Source organism: Sphaerulina musiva, assembly GCF_000320565.1.
Source record: "Sphaerulina musiva SO2202 unplaced genomic scaffold SEPMUscaffold_3, whole genome shotgun sequence".
Lineage (NCBI taxonomy): Eukaryota > Fungi > Ascomycota > Dothideomycetes > Mycosphaerellales > Mycosphaerellaceae > Sphaerulina > Sphaerulina musiva.
Window position 1 is genome coordinate 2,586,976 of NW_016017385.1, and position 14,178 is coordinate 2,601,153.

The 14,178-nt window shown below is 52.4% G+C and overlaps 7 protein-coding genes across 7 annotated transcripts; 4 read left to right on the top strand and 3 right to left on the bottom strand.

Annotated features, from left to right (window-relative positions):
- Nucleotides 1-1,614: 1,614 nt before the first annotated feature.
- On the top strand, nucleotides 1,615-2,766 carry SEPMUDRAFT_41547 (kinase-like protein; the record flags this gene model as incomplete). Its single annotated transcript, XM_016908832.1, has 3 exons — nucleotides 1,615-1,762; nucleotides 1,846-1,942; nucleotides 2,052-2,766. The coding sequence occupies 3 exons, from the start codon at nucleotides 1,615-1,617 to the stop codon at nucleotides 2,764-2,766; spliced, it is 960 nt and encodes a 319-aa protein (XP_016762961.1).
- A 68-nt stretch (nucleotides 2,767-2,834) lies between these two features.
- SEPMUDRAFT_148422 (ribose-phosphate pyrophosphokinase) lies at nucleotides 2,835-5,267 on the bottom strand. The gene is made up of 2 exons (XM_016904918.1): nucleotides 3,518-5,267; nucleotides 2,835-3,404 (listed from the first exon to the last, which is right to left on the bottom strand). Exons 1-2 carry the CDS (start codon nucleotides 4,859-4,861, stop codon nucleotides 3,348-3,350), a joined length of 1,401 nt encoding a protein of 466 aa, XP_016762962.1. The 5' UTR covers nucleotides 4,862-5,267; the 3' UTR covers nucleotides 2,835-3,347.
- A 189-nt stretch (nucleotides 5,268-5,456) lies between these two features.
- On the top strand, nucleotides 5,457-6,658 carry SEPMUDRAFT_148423 (P-loop containing nucleoside triphosphate hydrolase protein). The gene is made up of 2 exons (XM_016904919.1): nucleotides 5,457-5,840; nucleotides 5,957-6,658. The coding sequence occupies exons 1-2, from the start codon at nucleotides 5,671-5,673 to the stop codon at nucleotides 6,573-6,575; spliced, it is 789 nt and encodes a 262-aa protein (XP_016762963.1). The 5' UTR covers nucleotides 5,457-5,670; the 3' UTR covers nucleotides 6,576-6,658.
- A 272-nt stretch (nucleotides 6,659-6,930) lies between these two features.
- On the bottom strand, nucleotides 6,931-8,205 carry SEPMUDRAFT_107106 (uncharacterized protein; the record flags this gene model as incomplete). Its single annotated transcript, XM_016900667.1, has 1 exon — nucleotides 6,931-8,205. One exon carries the CDS (start codon nucleotides 8,203-8,205, stop codon nucleotides 6,931-6,933), a length of 1,275 nt encoding a protein of 424 aa, XP_016762964.1.
- A 91-nt stretch (nucleotides 8,206-8,296) lies between these two features.
- SEPMUDRAFT_148424 (RNA-binding domain-containing protein) lies at nucleotides 8,297-9,635 on the bottom strand. The gene is made up of 3 exons (XM_016904920.1): nucleotides 9,323-9,635; nucleotides 8,825-9,199; nucleotides 8,297-8,774 (listed from the first exon to the last, which is right to left on the bottom strand). Exons 1-2 carry the CDS (start codon nucleotides 9,608-9,610, stop codon nucleotides 8,978-8,980), a joined length of 510 nt encoding a protein of 169 aa, XP_016762965.1. The 5' UTR covers nucleotides 9,611-9,635; the 3' UTR covers nucleotides 8,297-8,774; nucleotides 8,825-8,977.
- A 1,102-nt stretch (nucleotides 9,636-10,737) lies between these two features.
- SEPMUDRAFT_107108 (uncharacterized protein) lies at nucleotides 10,738-11,142 on the top strand (the record flags this gene model as incomplete). The annotated part of the gene is made up of 1 exon (XM_016900668.1): nucleotides 10,738-11,142. The coding sequence occupies one exon, from the start codon at nucleotides 10,738-10,740 to the stop codon at nucleotides 11,140-11,142; it is 405 nt and encodes a 134-aa protein (XP_016762966.1).
- Nucleotides 11,143-11,615: 473 nt separating this feature from the next.
- Nucleotides 11,616-13,950, top strand: SEPMUDRAFT_155460 (uncharacterized protein; the record flags this gene model as incomplete). The annotated part of the gene is made up of 2 exons (XM_016907622.1): nucleotides 11,616-12,511; nucleotides 12,574-13,950. 2 exons carry the CDS (start codon nucleotides 11,616-11,618, stop codon nucleotides 13,703-13,705), a joined length of 2,028 nt encoding a protein of 675 aa, XP_016762967.1. The 3' UTR covers nucleotides 13,706-13,950.
- Nucleotides 13,951-14,178: the final 228 nt, after the last annotated feature.

Sequence of the window (14,178 nt, forward strand, 5' to 3'; positions counted from 1 at the left end):
GAAGAAGAAGAAGAAGAAGAAGAAGAAGAAGAAGAAGAAGAAGAAGAAGAAGAAGAAGAAGAAGAAGAAGAAGAAGAAGAAGAAGAAGAAAGTGACGACGACCAGCAAATTCTAGCTCGAACGCGACGAAGTGCAAGTCCGGAGCCATCAAGTCGTGAAGGCTCGCAGAACGGTCAACAAGGAGACGACGAAGAGCCTCAGGGCGGTGATCAAGATACTGCAGGAGGTTCGCATGGCGGCAGTCGTGTGGGCACCAATTCAGAGCGAAGCGAGTCGCCATCTGTTGGACAAGGACCACATGACCAGGGAGCAACAGGCACTGGAGATGGTGGGCCTAGTGATAGCGGAGACAGTGACTCTGAAGATAGTGACTCTGAAGACAGCCGAGGCAGTGGACCTAGAGGCAGCGGAGGTGGTGGGTCTGGAGATGGCGGAGGTGGTGGATCTGGAGACGGCGGAGGTGGTGGGTCTGGAGACGGCGGAGGTGGTGGGTCTGGAAACGGCGGAGACAGCGATTCTGAAGACAGCAATTCCGAGGATGGTACTTCTTCTGCCCCCTCTTCTCATGCTTCTTCCGACGACAGTCAAGGACTGGTGGACAGAAATGGAGACTTGACACACAAAGGCAGAATCGAACAAGAGATGGACCATCATCGTCGACGCATGGAATATGAGGCAGCTGCCAGACCCGTACTCGACGAGATGGAAGCGCTCTATCAACTCGCCCTCACACTTGCCGACGGAGATTACTTCGTGCCAATTCCCATCATAATCGCACCCAACACGGATCATGACATATTCATAATAAAAATCAAAGAAGTCGTCTGGAACACGCACCTAAACGCCCTGAGTGCCATGTGGGAAGCAGCATATGCTTTAATCGCGGAACACTTTTCTGTTCAAGCTGCCGCACTTTTGCAGGATGCATGGGAGCTCGTAGTTTTCGAATTCGACGTCATGGTATTAGAACCTCGAGGTCCGGAGCGAGACGTGTTTCGCATCTCCTGGCAATTCGCCGTAGACGCTTTCCATCGTCGGAATCCTGAACCCAACACCGCAGCTCGCTTTAATGATCTTCGTCAGTGGGCCATGGACGACGCCGCGCTGCGAACCGTCTATACGTATCCGCCACGGCTGGCAGATCTCGATGCCGGATGTGAATCGTACTGTCAGAGTATTCTGGAATTGATCCGGATTTCACGTCAAAAGAACTATGAAGACATCTGTAACATATGGGAAACCTATATTCAAGCGGCAGAGGATCCCGATATCTGGGACGACGACAATCTTGAAATGGCTGAACGGTACGAAGATTACAATACCATGAAAGCTGCAGTTCGAGCAGGAGGATGGCCCTATCCACCCGACAACATCGCAATCGAAGCACCACTCTGGACGGCGTGGGAAAACTGGGCTGAACTCACTCGAACTCTCGGATTCGGCGGAGACCGCAGTCAAATTGATGGCACATGGCAGTGGCACAAGCAGCTAGGAAATGGGAGTTATGGAAGTGCGAGTTTATGGGTGAAGTATTCGCACAATTTACGTGTGATTGATCGCAAAGTGCTCAAGGACGTGTACACGCTATTTCACGATTACGAATGGGATGATCCGATGTGGTGGAGTGGACCTGTCGCGGATCGTCTTCCATTGGAGTATGATTTGGCTAGAAAGGCTTGTCAATGTGTTGGTGGCGATACCATTGTACGCGTGGATGGGTATGCGACGTATGAGAGGTGTGCCATGTATCGGCTATATTCTGGTGAGTTTGAACTTTTCTTTCCGTATCTCTCTCTGGGGCTCAACAGAGATCTGACAGCTGATGATTGTGCCATCATCTCACAGAGTACTGTCCTCATGGCGATCTCGAAGACGTGATTAAACTATACAAAGATCTCGGACTTGCCATGAACGCTCTCGGCCCAGGAATCCACTTTAACAAGTAAGTCCCTCCCATCCCTTCTCATCCTCCTCCTCCTCCTCCTCCTCCTCTTTCTCCTCCTCCTCAGATAACAAAAGAAAACCCACTAATAAAAAATTCCTCCTCCCAGAGGAATCCCCAACCGAATGCTCTGGGCAATTTTCGAAGCCCTCTCCTCCGCCCTCTGCATCCTCCAAAACGGCCGCCTCCCCACCTCCCCTCCACCCCCACCCAACACTCCCCCATACCAACCCATAATCCACCACGACCTCAAACCCGCCAACATCTTCCTCTCCAAACCACACGCAACCTTCTGGCCAGGAATCCCCATCCCCAAACTCGGCGACTTCGGCCTCTCCGCCCCTCTAACCTCCCCAGAAGCTCAAGTCCCCGGAATCGGAACCCGCGGCTACCAAGCCCCCGAACAACACCGCTACCCCCCCGAAAGTCCCTTCCGATATACGACTCTTCAAGATTCCAAAACTGACATTTGGGTCGTGGGTCGTATCATGTTGAGTCTGATGCGACTGGAAGATGAACGCAATGTACATCCCGCACCGCTCACAGGAGGCGCGATTATGCCTCGATTGACGGCTTTGGATCGGCCGAAATTTCCTTCGAAGATGGTGGAGTTGGTGCATGATTGTTTGGAGGCTGAGAAGGGAAATCGTCCATGTGCGGAGGTGTTGTGGAGGAGAATTCGAGAGGAGGTGGGGAGTTTTCCGGATCAGGGGGGTTTGTATTCTGATTTGATGCCGATGAGGATGCAGAAGGGGGATGTGGAGAGGGAGAGGATTATGTGTTCTAATCCGGGGGATATTTATGCTTCGTTTGGGTTAGAGTGAGAGGGGGTGGTTAAGGGGTTTGGGCAATCTTTTTTCTTTTGTGTATCAGTAGGTATGATGAATGTGTTAAAATAATGTATTGTTTGTATTACTGTTCGTGGAAGTAGATTCTACAAGAAGAACTGAGTGGTTCACGTCCACATGTACACACATGTACCTTACATCTGGCTTCTTTGTGAACAGAGGACTTACATGTACTCAAGTCATTCAAACTTACAGGTGTTACTTTTGTTCGTCACAAGTATTTACTCTCGTTGACTACTGCAGTACACGACCATATGTAGAGACGTGCCGATTGAGCAAAAGCCTTCTCTCTATGCCGACATCTCATATGTTTACTCGTCATGCTGGAACGCGCTGATCACATTTCAGCTTCTCCGCCGCATCTTACGAGCAAAAAAAGCTCTCCCGTACAGTAATGTATGCTTGTGTGTGTTCCATCCACATCTTCTAGTCATGACGGCGCATACCTACCACATTGGGACTGGTGCATACCTGTTTGCGTCCCAGTGCGTGCCCGTGAATAACGTCGCCTCCATGTTACGTTGGGCAGCTTCACGCCAAGAAACCGGGCGAGGCTGCTAGTCGTATTGGAACAGCGTGCTGATACTCTCCCCGTGGTGAACTCGGCGGATGGCCTGCAGCGTGTCAGGCTGCCGTACACAAGCAGAAAGGGAGGCAGACAACAAGAGAAGGAGGATGGAAGGGGGAAAGGGGGAGGAAAGGGGGAAAATGAAAAAGAAAGACCCACCTCAGCAAAGACACCACCCACCTCGAGTACCTCGAGCTTGTTCTCATCCTCTGGGCGTCCCCACTTCTCGGCCAGCTCCTTCATCTGCCGCACGTGCTCATCCTGCGGCACGGTGTTGGTGACGACGACCTTGTCCAGACCGGAGTGGAAGATGCGTTCCACACCATCTCCGCTCAACACGCCATGGGTGACAAGAGCAAAGACTTTACTTGCACCCGTTCGCTTGAGCAGCTTTGCAGCGCGGGTAATGGTGTTTGAGGTGTCGGCGAGATCATCAACCATAATGCAGACTTTACCCTTGACATTACCCACGAGCAAAAGTGCAGAATTGCCGCTCTCGGGAGCAGCAGAGCTGGGCACATCTTTCTTACGTCGCTCCTTGTGGATCAAGGCGAATTCCATGCCGAGACTGTCGGCGATGGAGGTGGCTCGTTTGGCGCCGCCGGCGTCTGGAGAGACTATCACGCAGTCGTCAACACCGCCGTGCTGAGGCAGGATTTGGTGGGTGATGTAGCGACGGAGCAGATGACGACCGTAGAGGTTATCCACGGGAATGTCGAAGAAGCCCTGGTATTGGGCATCGTGCAAGTCCATGGTGATGACGTGATCTGTTCCGGCGCAAGTGAGGAGATCTGCCACCAGCGTACCCGCTTGGGCGACCCATTGTTTGTAGCCTCGCTGTGGCTTGAAGTCGGGTGGGTGAGCGGTGCTGCTCTCTCTGCCGGTATTGCTGTGATTGGCAACGGGCGAGGGGGAGGAGGTTGGGGCGCCATTGGCGACGGGCGGTGAAGTATCACTCGTGTTGCTCTCCAGTGTGTTCTTCCTGCTCGGGAGGTGCAAGTCGCCATTCAGCTTCAGACCATTCAGCTGCTTCTCCAACTTCTCGTCCCGATAGCGCGAGCCTCCACCAGGAGTTGGAGGCCTGCTCTCAAATGTGTATTTTCCGCTGCCCTTCTCATCCGTCTTTGCGGGCATCCTCGCGAGCGGAGCGCCGACCTTGTTGTACGGCAAATCGCTCTGTCTGCTGTAGGGGAACAGAGGAAGCACAGCGGTGACTCGCTTGGCCGAAGCAGTCTTGCACGCCGAAATGGTGATGAGAAGCTCCATGAGGCCGTCATTGAGCGTGGTGGCTCCCTTGTAGTTCGCACTGGGCGGTCGCGAGCACGCCGTCTGGACAATGTACACATCTTTACCGCGCACGCTCTCGCCGATCTCCACACGAGTCTCGCCGACGCTGAACTTGCTGAGCTCGACGTTGGCGGGCGGAATGCCGAGATGGTTGCAGATGGCCTCGACGAGCTGTGGGTGCGAGGAGCCCGCGAAGAGCAGCATATTGCGCACCATGACGGCGGTGGTGCGGGAGGGTTAAGTGTCGAGGTTCGAGGTTCGAGGGAGGAAGAGGTGGTAGTGGTGGTTGAAGAATTGATGTCGACAATGGAGTGGAGGTGATGCTACCGGCGGAAGCTCGAAGGCGAGCCTGGCCGTCTGGCTGGCTCAGTGGTTGATGTCGCGAGGTATAGGTAGGTGGTAAGGTAAGGTAGAAGAAGAAGAAGAATGGTTGACAAACTTTGCGCGGTGGTGGTGGTGGGCAGCTTTTGCTCGAGCTGTCAATCAATCGATCGTTCTACCACCTAACAAGGCCTCATTGCCTTCGTCTTCGACTTCCTCTCCTTTGATGGCTAGTCAGGTTCAGCTTCTACGCGGGTGCGTCTCGGCTGAGCTACCGATGATGGTCTTCCTGTTATTATTTCATCTACACATATGGACATGTTGGGTGGATAGTGCCCAGGGACAGATGCGGGAGGAGGATGCGTGACGACGAAGTTTTTACACTAGTTCTCTTGCTAACTTAGTACTACTGTACCTCACTTTGCCGATCCCCCATGGACCTCGAAATAGAACGATGTACCTATTACCTACTCCTTACTCCTTCACTTCACTTGGACACGTGCCTGTCATGCGGTATTGATGCAGAGAGAGCGTCTGCAGGTACCCGTCTGCTCCGACCAGCGCATCCCGCACTCATCGCCCTACCTCCTATGTACAGAGTGACGACAACATAGTCTCCCTCTATTCCTCTCTACCTACTACCTACATGTACCTGAGAACTACCAGGTACCACTACTGGGCATAGACAGATCAAGCACCGTACCATGGCCGCCATCGCTGCCGCCACCGCGACCGCCGCCCCCAGCAGAGCAGAAGGGACTCGAGCGCCCACCGCGAGCACACTCCGCGATGCCATGACGCCTATGAGCGACGCCCCCGTCGTGCCCATCCTGCTGCTGGGCGACTCGGGCGTGGGCAAGTCCACATTCATGTCGTAGGTACATGTCTACCTCCTCTCTCGCATCCTCCTACCTGAATACCTCCCAAAGCGTGCTCATCCACGCCCCCTCACCACCCACTAACCACACACCCACAAACCAAACCAAACAGCCGACTCACCAAAGGCCACGCCCATCGAGGCCCTCTCCCCCAACTCCGCGACATGGACCAACCCTTCACCTTTGACATCCGCATGTACAACCGACCCTACCGCTTCGAATTCTACGACACCGCCTCACCCGAACATTACACGCTTTTAAAACCCGCCATGATCATCTTATGCTACTCCATTGCCGATCCTCGCACGTTGAAATCCTTGCATACGACCTGGAAAGTCGTGGTAGAAACACATTTCAACTCGGATGAATCATTGCCTGTTGCGATCTTGGGTTTGCAGCGCGATGTGCGAGGGAGAGAGGATTATGGGGGTACAGTGAGGAAAGCTGCTGCATTGAAGGAGGATGATGGGGATGATGGGGAAGAAGGAAGGTCTGAAAATGATAATGATGATGATGATGATGACAAAACTCTTCTAAACGGTCGCACGTTTGTATATCCTCAAGAAGCCCTACGCATCGCACAGGAGATGCGCTGCGACATGTACGCAGAATGTTCGGCGCTCACGGGCGAGTTGTGTGAGGCGGTAATGGAAGATATTAGTCGCCGAGCGGGCAAGACGACGACAGCGAAAGGGGGCCGCACGGAGGGGACTGCTTGTGTGATTCTTTGAGATCAACATGTGCTGCTTCTGCTATGTCCCTAAGGATCTATAATTGATGAACGCGATGTGGATGTTTGTGAAGTGAAAACGACAGAGCGATATACTAGAGTGTTTCAATTCATCTCATACCTTACCTTATCGAATAGAAGTCCACTAAATGAAGTTGCCTTCCCACTCCTCCTCTGCCACTCTCGCTCCTCCTGTCGACTTCTGTTTGTGCAACTTTATTTTTTTTTGTTGAACAGTACCTAAGTACCTGGTAAGGTATTCACCTAGTTCCGCCGCTGCTTGCCTACATGTACCTACCTACATACCTAGCTACCTCCCTACCTACCTCACCTCCCTCACATACCTGACTTTCCCTTCACCATCCCCCCAAAACCTCCCAAGTCCCCTCAAAACTCAACCTTACCCGGGGTATTTCCTCAAACAAATGGATTCTTGAATTTTCGTCGTCGTCATCGTTGTTACCACCATCACCGTACAAAAATTCGTCGTCGTCGGTGTCATTTTCAGATTCACTTTCAGATTCATCTTCAGATCCATGTTGATAGTGAATTTCGTATTCCTCACTCCCCAGTCCGGAACTACTGTTGACTTCCTCGTCATTATTGGCATCATCATCAACATTCCCATGACCAGATTCCAGATGTTGATCTTGATCATTTTGAACATCATCCTCATCCTCGTCATCATGTTCGTCATGCTCATGCCCATCATCTCGTAAATCAGCGAGCCCAAACCTCGCCTGATTGCCCCTCACAACAGCCCCTCGCGCCGGGACATCCCTCTCACGGCGCGAATGAGAATCATGACCAGGTTCCAGCTGTCGAGGCGGTATCCTCCTTACCCTTCCCCTCACGCTCGCGCCCTCCTCGTGGAAACGTCGTCGCACTTGCACTTCAGCCCCTCCTTCTGCTTCATCTTCTTCTCCTTCCCTGGGAAGGAGATGAGATGGTGGGCCATGCGAGCGGCCGTCGGGGCGATTGAGAGGAGCTGAGAAAAAAGCTGAGAAAAAGGGCGTTCCGCCGATTCGGCCATCAATGGGTTGTGTTGGTCGAGATAGCGGACGAAGAGGCGGTGGTGGCGGTAGTGATGGTCGAGATAGCGGACGAAGAGGCGGTGATGGCGGTAGTGATAGTGATGGTCGAGAGCGAAACAGCGGTGGTAGTTCTATAGGATCGGCTGGATAAAGGTTTGACCGCCGCGATTCGAATGTGCGGTCCGAAGCGAGCAGAATGTATCGTATGAAATTTTCAGAGATCCGGCGGCTCGTTATCAGTGATGATGTCGTGGATCTCGGTACGGATCTGGGTGCCACAAATGTTGACAGCCAACCTGGGTGACCTGGAGGGGGAGGCCGAGGTAGCGCGTCTGGAAACGGCGGTAGAAGATGTGGCAGAGCATTATCACTTGGGAATATACTCGGATTTGCAGTGGATCTGAATGTGTTACCTGTAAGCGGCGAGATAGCTGGGTCGTGAGTAGAATTTAGCTGAGACGTGGCATAATGTGAAAACTCTGGTGATGCTGGATCATCGTGCTGTTCTGCTTCAACCATAGAGAGCATGTTGCCACTACTGTCGTGAGATCCAATCGACCGGCGATTGTCTCCTGCTGTATTTTGTGGGTCTGACATGATGAAGCTGGTAGCGCTGCGGGAAAATTGTTGGAATTATGATCAGCTTCAGAACCTGAAAGTGTTTGTGGTAAGTTATTTGTACGTCGGGAGCACAGTGGCACCTGTGATGATATCAATAGCAGTCAAACAAAAACTGTAGACGTCTCGTGAGATTGTCTTTAGTGACTGTTTGATTGGATCTTATTCCATAAAAAATTCAGTCTATTGATGCCCAATGTATCAGGCAACTGTTGCGTTCGAGTGCTCCCAACTGAGACAAGACAACTCGTTGTAGGAGCTGTCTGCATACCACTGTCTCTGGCCGGTATGAGAGACCAGGCTGTGAAGCATGTTTCGAGGCTGTGAGAAGTCCTATGAAATCTGGCTCCTCGAGAGACAAGACGGCAGTAAAGAGAGTGACTTCATTGCAATCACCATCTTTTTCCACTCTGTCTCATCTCACGTCCCTACTATTCGGTAAGAGGTGCCTGGAGATCATGACGAAAGGCCACCCTTGGTTCGACGCGCACGTGCTGTTTACAGCTATTGCAACATTCGGACACACATATGATCTGTGGGGAACAAGGCTGGATATGGTCAGTACGCGTTTTCCACGGGATACGACAATCTCGCTCACCTTGGCATTGTGAGCCTATCTCAGCCGACATAGTCGGCACGTATCTCATGTTTGCGCTTTGCGCCAGAACTCTGGATACGCGTTCGTCTCGCGTACGCCGCGCGAATATTCAGGCAATCATCGGTCTCGTCCAGTGTCCACAAAACTTGGCGCTCAATCCTCGTCGTCTTCATCCTTCCTACGCCTAGCTCCCGGACTGGCACTTCTCTCCCTGCCACCCTTCCTCTGGCCCTTTGGCGGTGCGCCTTTGCTCGGTGGCGGCCTCACAAAGGCATAGTCCACGCCAATCGTCTGCTCCAGCAATTCTTTCCCATCGGCATCCTGTATCGCGGCCTTGGCCTCATCCAGAGTCGGGTATTCGATCAGCACGTATCCCTACAGGGAATCACCAGATATCAGTACAAAGATCCCTTTGCTTCCTCATTGGCGACATCGAGGACACGTAAGAATCTGGCAAAATACCTGCCACATCCACTTCGTCCTCTTGTTCTTCCTTACCTTGACATAGCCCGTTCTCCGGTCGAGATTCATGTGCAAATTCTTGATGTCTCCATACTCGCCAAACATGTCCTGAATGTCTTCTTCCGAGGCCTCTTCGTGAACGTTGGTCACAATGATGATCCAGCCTTCGATACTCCGGACGGCGGCAGCGTTCTCGGCGGTTCTGGTGTCGGTGGAAGCGGATTTGCTGGCGGGCGGTTTGGCGTCTTCGAGGACTTCTTCGTCGTGATCATCGTGGTGCAGAGAGGACGCTTGGGGAGCGTCGGCCATTTCCGAATCGGCCATTTTTGCGGTCAAGGTGGTGTTGTTGTGGTGGTGTTCTGGGTGCAGAGGGTGAGGTGGTGAGGCCTAGGTAAGGGCAAGCTCGACTGGCGTGCCAAGACACGAGTGGCTCCAACGTTTCTCCAGTTCAAATTCAACTTCAGTCCTTCTTCCCGTCCTCTCCCTCAACTTCCATCACCTCCATCCTCCATCTTCTACCCTCGCTGCCGCCACGCCGCTGATGGTGGACGGTGTATACCGCTCACCTCGACCTGGTGATCATGTGAAGGCGATGGGGATAAAGTCGTCCGACAACAATGGCATGGAGAGAGCATGTCTTTCATCGCCAATATTCCTGGCATAAGAAGGATTTTCTCGGCTCAAGATGTGACAATTGACTCCATTTCCCTCCCGTTCAACTCTCATATTTCTCATATACCTCACATCCCTCAGCTGAGAAAGCACCAGCAATTTCGACGCACCCGACTACTTTCTCCTCACAAGGAAACTCCCACAAGGTCCTCTTCGGAGGAGCGGCTCTCTTGAACGCGTCATGCGGAATGGAATCAGCTGTGGGTTGGCGTGCGTCAAGAACCGCAGACTTGTTCTGCTATTCTTCTCAACAAAATTGCCAGATCAAGCTTTACCACCGGACCTTCATAGTTCATACTAGCTCTCCATTCTCTTCTCTCATCGGCGGCACTGGTCACGGTGGGAGGTGAGGACTCAATGGGAAGTGTGACTCCTTGCGCGCCGACATCTAATAGTGTATCCTGCAGATGGTGCACATATGATGCCCCCAAAATGCACACGAAGCTAAGTACGTACTCTCACATGAAGCATGAAGTACTGACAGAGCAGCCTACACACTTTCCATCCTCTTTGTCATTGGATGCAACTGACGCATTAAACTGGCTTTGATATCGGGAGGCACCGATTTCGAAGGATTCACGTTACCGTACTATCAGCTGCCACCTTGCCACCTTTCTCATTCATGGTTCACGTTGAGACTGAACATTCTAATGGTCGCCGCAGCTGTTCTCTTCCCATCATGTTGTACACACGACTTTCCCAGCACATCGCTGCGCTTCCACCAACATCGTTAGTGCAAAGACACGGGTGCCTCTAATACAACCATACATTATACAGTCATGACATTCCAATTCTGGCCCACCGAACACGCCATACACACCGATCAAGCTGCCACCAGTATCATTCCGTGGGCACTGGTTCCTATGCGAACGCCCAACGTGTACGAATGTGCCTTCTCCGTAGAATTCACCCTTTCATCGTCATATTCCACGAACAGCGGTGACTCTGCCTACGGCAGTAGTTGGGACCACGAAGATGCATCGCTGGCACGTTCTGATTCAATGTTCGTGGATGAAACCTCCAGGGGTTGGGTCAAAAGCTCGATTCATCTGTTCCTTCCACACCTCTCCACTGTTCGCGGCATGCAACAGGCGCTACCGATACCTAGGTCGACCACGGCACGGCTTGCAGCAATTGCTTCCCATGGGTATAGCGGACAACCTATCTCAAGAAAGCACCCCTAAACGCATGGAACTTTTTGCCTGCCTTTAGTGCCTGTCATTTTTTCTTATAAACATCTTATCTGGAAGCATGCATGCTTAAAGGTATGCACCAGTCGATCCTGTGGTTGATTTGTACGGCGTAGCGAATCGGTGGAGCACAGTGTCACGCGCGTCAAGTGCGTGGAGTGTGTCACGACCGATGAACAACAGTGGCAAGTTCTGCGGCTCATCTTGGCCTTCGCACAAGCACTCGCACGCGCAGTCCGGGCAGCAACGTTTCCAGCGGGAAGAGTAGCTTCCAACTACAGGAACCACGCACCGTGTCAGTTGCGAACAAGCACGACTGCGCGATGATACATGCCTGCTTTTCATCTGCAGCTGGCGTTGAACCTCATTCAGTCACACCAGGCATGCATATCCGAGGAGCAGACGGTATAGACGTTCATCATCATATACAAAAAGCCAGGGCCTCTTCTGTACAAGCATCAGACGGGATGGTCGATGATCGACTGGCGGGGGCACTTCTGTCCATCAGTCATAACGAATCCCGCGCTGCACCCGGGCTGGCCTCGGCGGCAAGTTCAAAGACAGCGCACGCGCATGATATGGCTGCAGCGGGGCCTCACGTCCCAATACCAACCAGATGCAGCCATGTTTCAGGTCTAGCGGAGGATCATACGCAGCCTCAGCTGATGGAACTTGGTCAGAAACATAGGCCATGGCGGCCATGGGAGACGGTTGAAAGCAGTGTCGCTCGGGATGTTGTGATGAGGCACTCGCCTGAAGCAGATGCGCACAGAGCAGACCAGTGCACGGTTCATGCACGATCGAGTCGAACCCCCCGCATTGGCTGCGGCACGACATATCTCGAGCACTATCTAGAGGCTCACCTTCAGAGCTCACCGTGCCGCACCAGATATCAGTCATTGATAGAGAATATTGAAGAACGAACCTTTTCACGTTCACCGACGAACTTTACCACCTCAGCTTCCTCGTCGCCATGGTCGCTATACTCTGTGGAGTGGGACGAGCCGTGGCCTTCTTTCGATCGGCCGGAGTTCTCAGATGTCGAAACCTCGAAATATGAATTGCCGACGAGCTGTAACTCGTTCCAGGACAGCGCGGAAGGGAGTCCATCTACAGCGCAAGGCAGAAATGCAAGCACATCTCAGGAAGGCTCCCAGGGCCTGACAGCGGACCCGAGTGGCGGGAAACGTCAAAGAGGAGACACGGAATCGCCAAATGGACTCCGCGAACCTGCTGCGAAGAGGACGAGGCACGGCGCCAAAGGCCGGAGGAAGCAGCCAGAAATTGAATGCATCTGGTACGTGGTAAATGGGAGAAGTGATCCAAACGATGCGAAACGATGGCCCACACTATACGACATGCAGTGAGTATCTTACCCCGAATGACGCCTCGTGATACATGACTTCTCGCTGACCATCCCACCAGTCGTCATGGACGCCACGCACATCGCATGTTCATGTGTGAGGATTGTTTCTTGCCATTTAAAACGGATGAACAACGACTGGATCACAAAGACGGCGGTGTCAATCCATGTGTCAGGTCTTGTGAATTTGTTCGTTGCCGTCGTCGGCGGCTCCGTTCGTTGAGCCATCTCACTCATTGTGACCATATATTTACCGTATCGGCACGCTGGCAGGCTGCTCTTCGTACGGCAGAAGCCATGATACACGGACACACGTCTAACAATTTGCGTAATTCACCATCTCTCGAGCAGCAGCAGCAGCAGCACACGGGAGGCGAGAGCGACCTTACCAATGCTCTTTCTCAGTCAAGCCACGACACGGGCGAAGTCGAGATTGGGACTGCACAGGACGCGAGAGATACTTCTGGAGAAAGGCATCAGGTATCACCTGCCAGCCGAGTGTACGGTTCCCTTGGGAGAGTCACCCAGTCGGAGCAACAACTGAGCAGTACCCAACCAGAAACCAGCTCTGCTCACATAGGGCCCCTTGAACAATCCCAGGCACGACTACAGCATCTGCTCGCTACAGCCTGTCATGAGCTTCAGGCTGCGGGCAGCCCATCTCTCCGCGTAGGAGCAAGCTTTCGCAATGCTTTGAGTGTTGACGCACCTAACATTCTGGCGGAGATCGAACGCATCCCTCTGGGGACCGTACGCGAGCCGGTTAATACAAATCAGACTCGCGGTGCATGGTACCATGCACCCGTTGTCACTGAATTGGCCTCAAACAGTACAAACCATATTCCGTGCCGGCTCTCTTCCCCAGCCCAAGTGAATGACTTGGCCTCTTTTCGGCCTCTTGCACCATTCTTCCCGGAACAGGATACTGGAACAATACCAACCATAGATCAATACGGCGGCACGTTTGTTGTTCCCAGTAGAGACTCTACTATGCTCCAATTGCCCTCCGATAGAATGCAATTCCACAGCAATCCGTCTGGAACTGCCGCGTCGGCAAACCTACCCAGTGCGATGTATCCCATGCCAACTCAACCCGACTCCGCAACTACAAATGACTATTACTCTCAGTCGTCTGGTGGTCACGAACGGTCTTCGATCAGCAGAAGCCAAGGACCGTGGGAAAGGAAGAGGTAGTTGCCGCCAGTCTTACACTTTTGCTCTCATACTGTAGCAACCGAGAGTTGCGTCCTGAGCAGTATCAGAATTTCGAGTATGGAACAGTAGACCATTAGGCCGAACAGTATCGCCGCAGGAGGATTGAAGTTGTTCATTCTTTCCGTATCGTACCTAAAGTCTCTAGTAGAAACAGAGATAGCAGGGCAAAACCAATATTTCAATCTTTTTTCAAATATTCTCGCTATTAATAAATTCAGATCGCTATCCCGTTAGTTCCAGCTCTACAAGTATGTCTACGCCTATCTAAGACGACCGTAAGATGATGATATCCTCCTAAGCTTTTTGTTGATATACTGAACTGCGAATTTAATAGTAAAGAGAAGAGAGAAGAAGAAGGTTTGAAATCTAGTGCGTTTATCATGTATCGAGATGTAGATGTATACTCCCAGCTTTCCCCTTTTCCTTTCCCCTTTCCCCTCTCTCCCCCCCCC

Excerpts from the sequence above, each read along its gene's own strand:
- SEPMUDRAFT_148422 (XM_016904918.1), bottom strand. The coding sequence starts at position 4,861 with ATGGTGCGCAATATGCTGCTCTTCGCGGGCTCCTCGCACCCACAGCTC. Across the intron at positions 3,405-3,517 it reads TGGGTGGTGTCTTTGCTGAG|GCCATCCGCCGAGTTCACCA; the intron begins GTGGGTCTTTCT and ends GACACGCTGCAG.
- SEPMUDRAFT_148423 (XM_016904919.1), top strand. The coding sequence starts at position 5,671 with ATGGCCGCCATCGCTGCCGCCACCGCGACCGCCGCCCCCAGCAGAGCA. Across the intron at positions 5,841-5,956 it reads GGCAAGTCCACATTCATGTC|CCGACTCACCAAAGGCCACG; the intron begins GTAGGTACATGT and ends CAAACCAAACAG.
- SEPMUDRAFT_148424 (XM_016904920.1), bottom strand. The coding sequence starts at position 9,610 with ATGGCCGATTCGGAAATGGCCGACGCTCCCCAAGCGTCCTCTCTGCAC. Across the intron at positions 9,200-9,322 it reads GGAGAACGGGCTATGTCAAG|GGATACGTGCTGATCGAATA; the intron begins GTAAGGAAGAAC and ends GATTCCCTGTAG.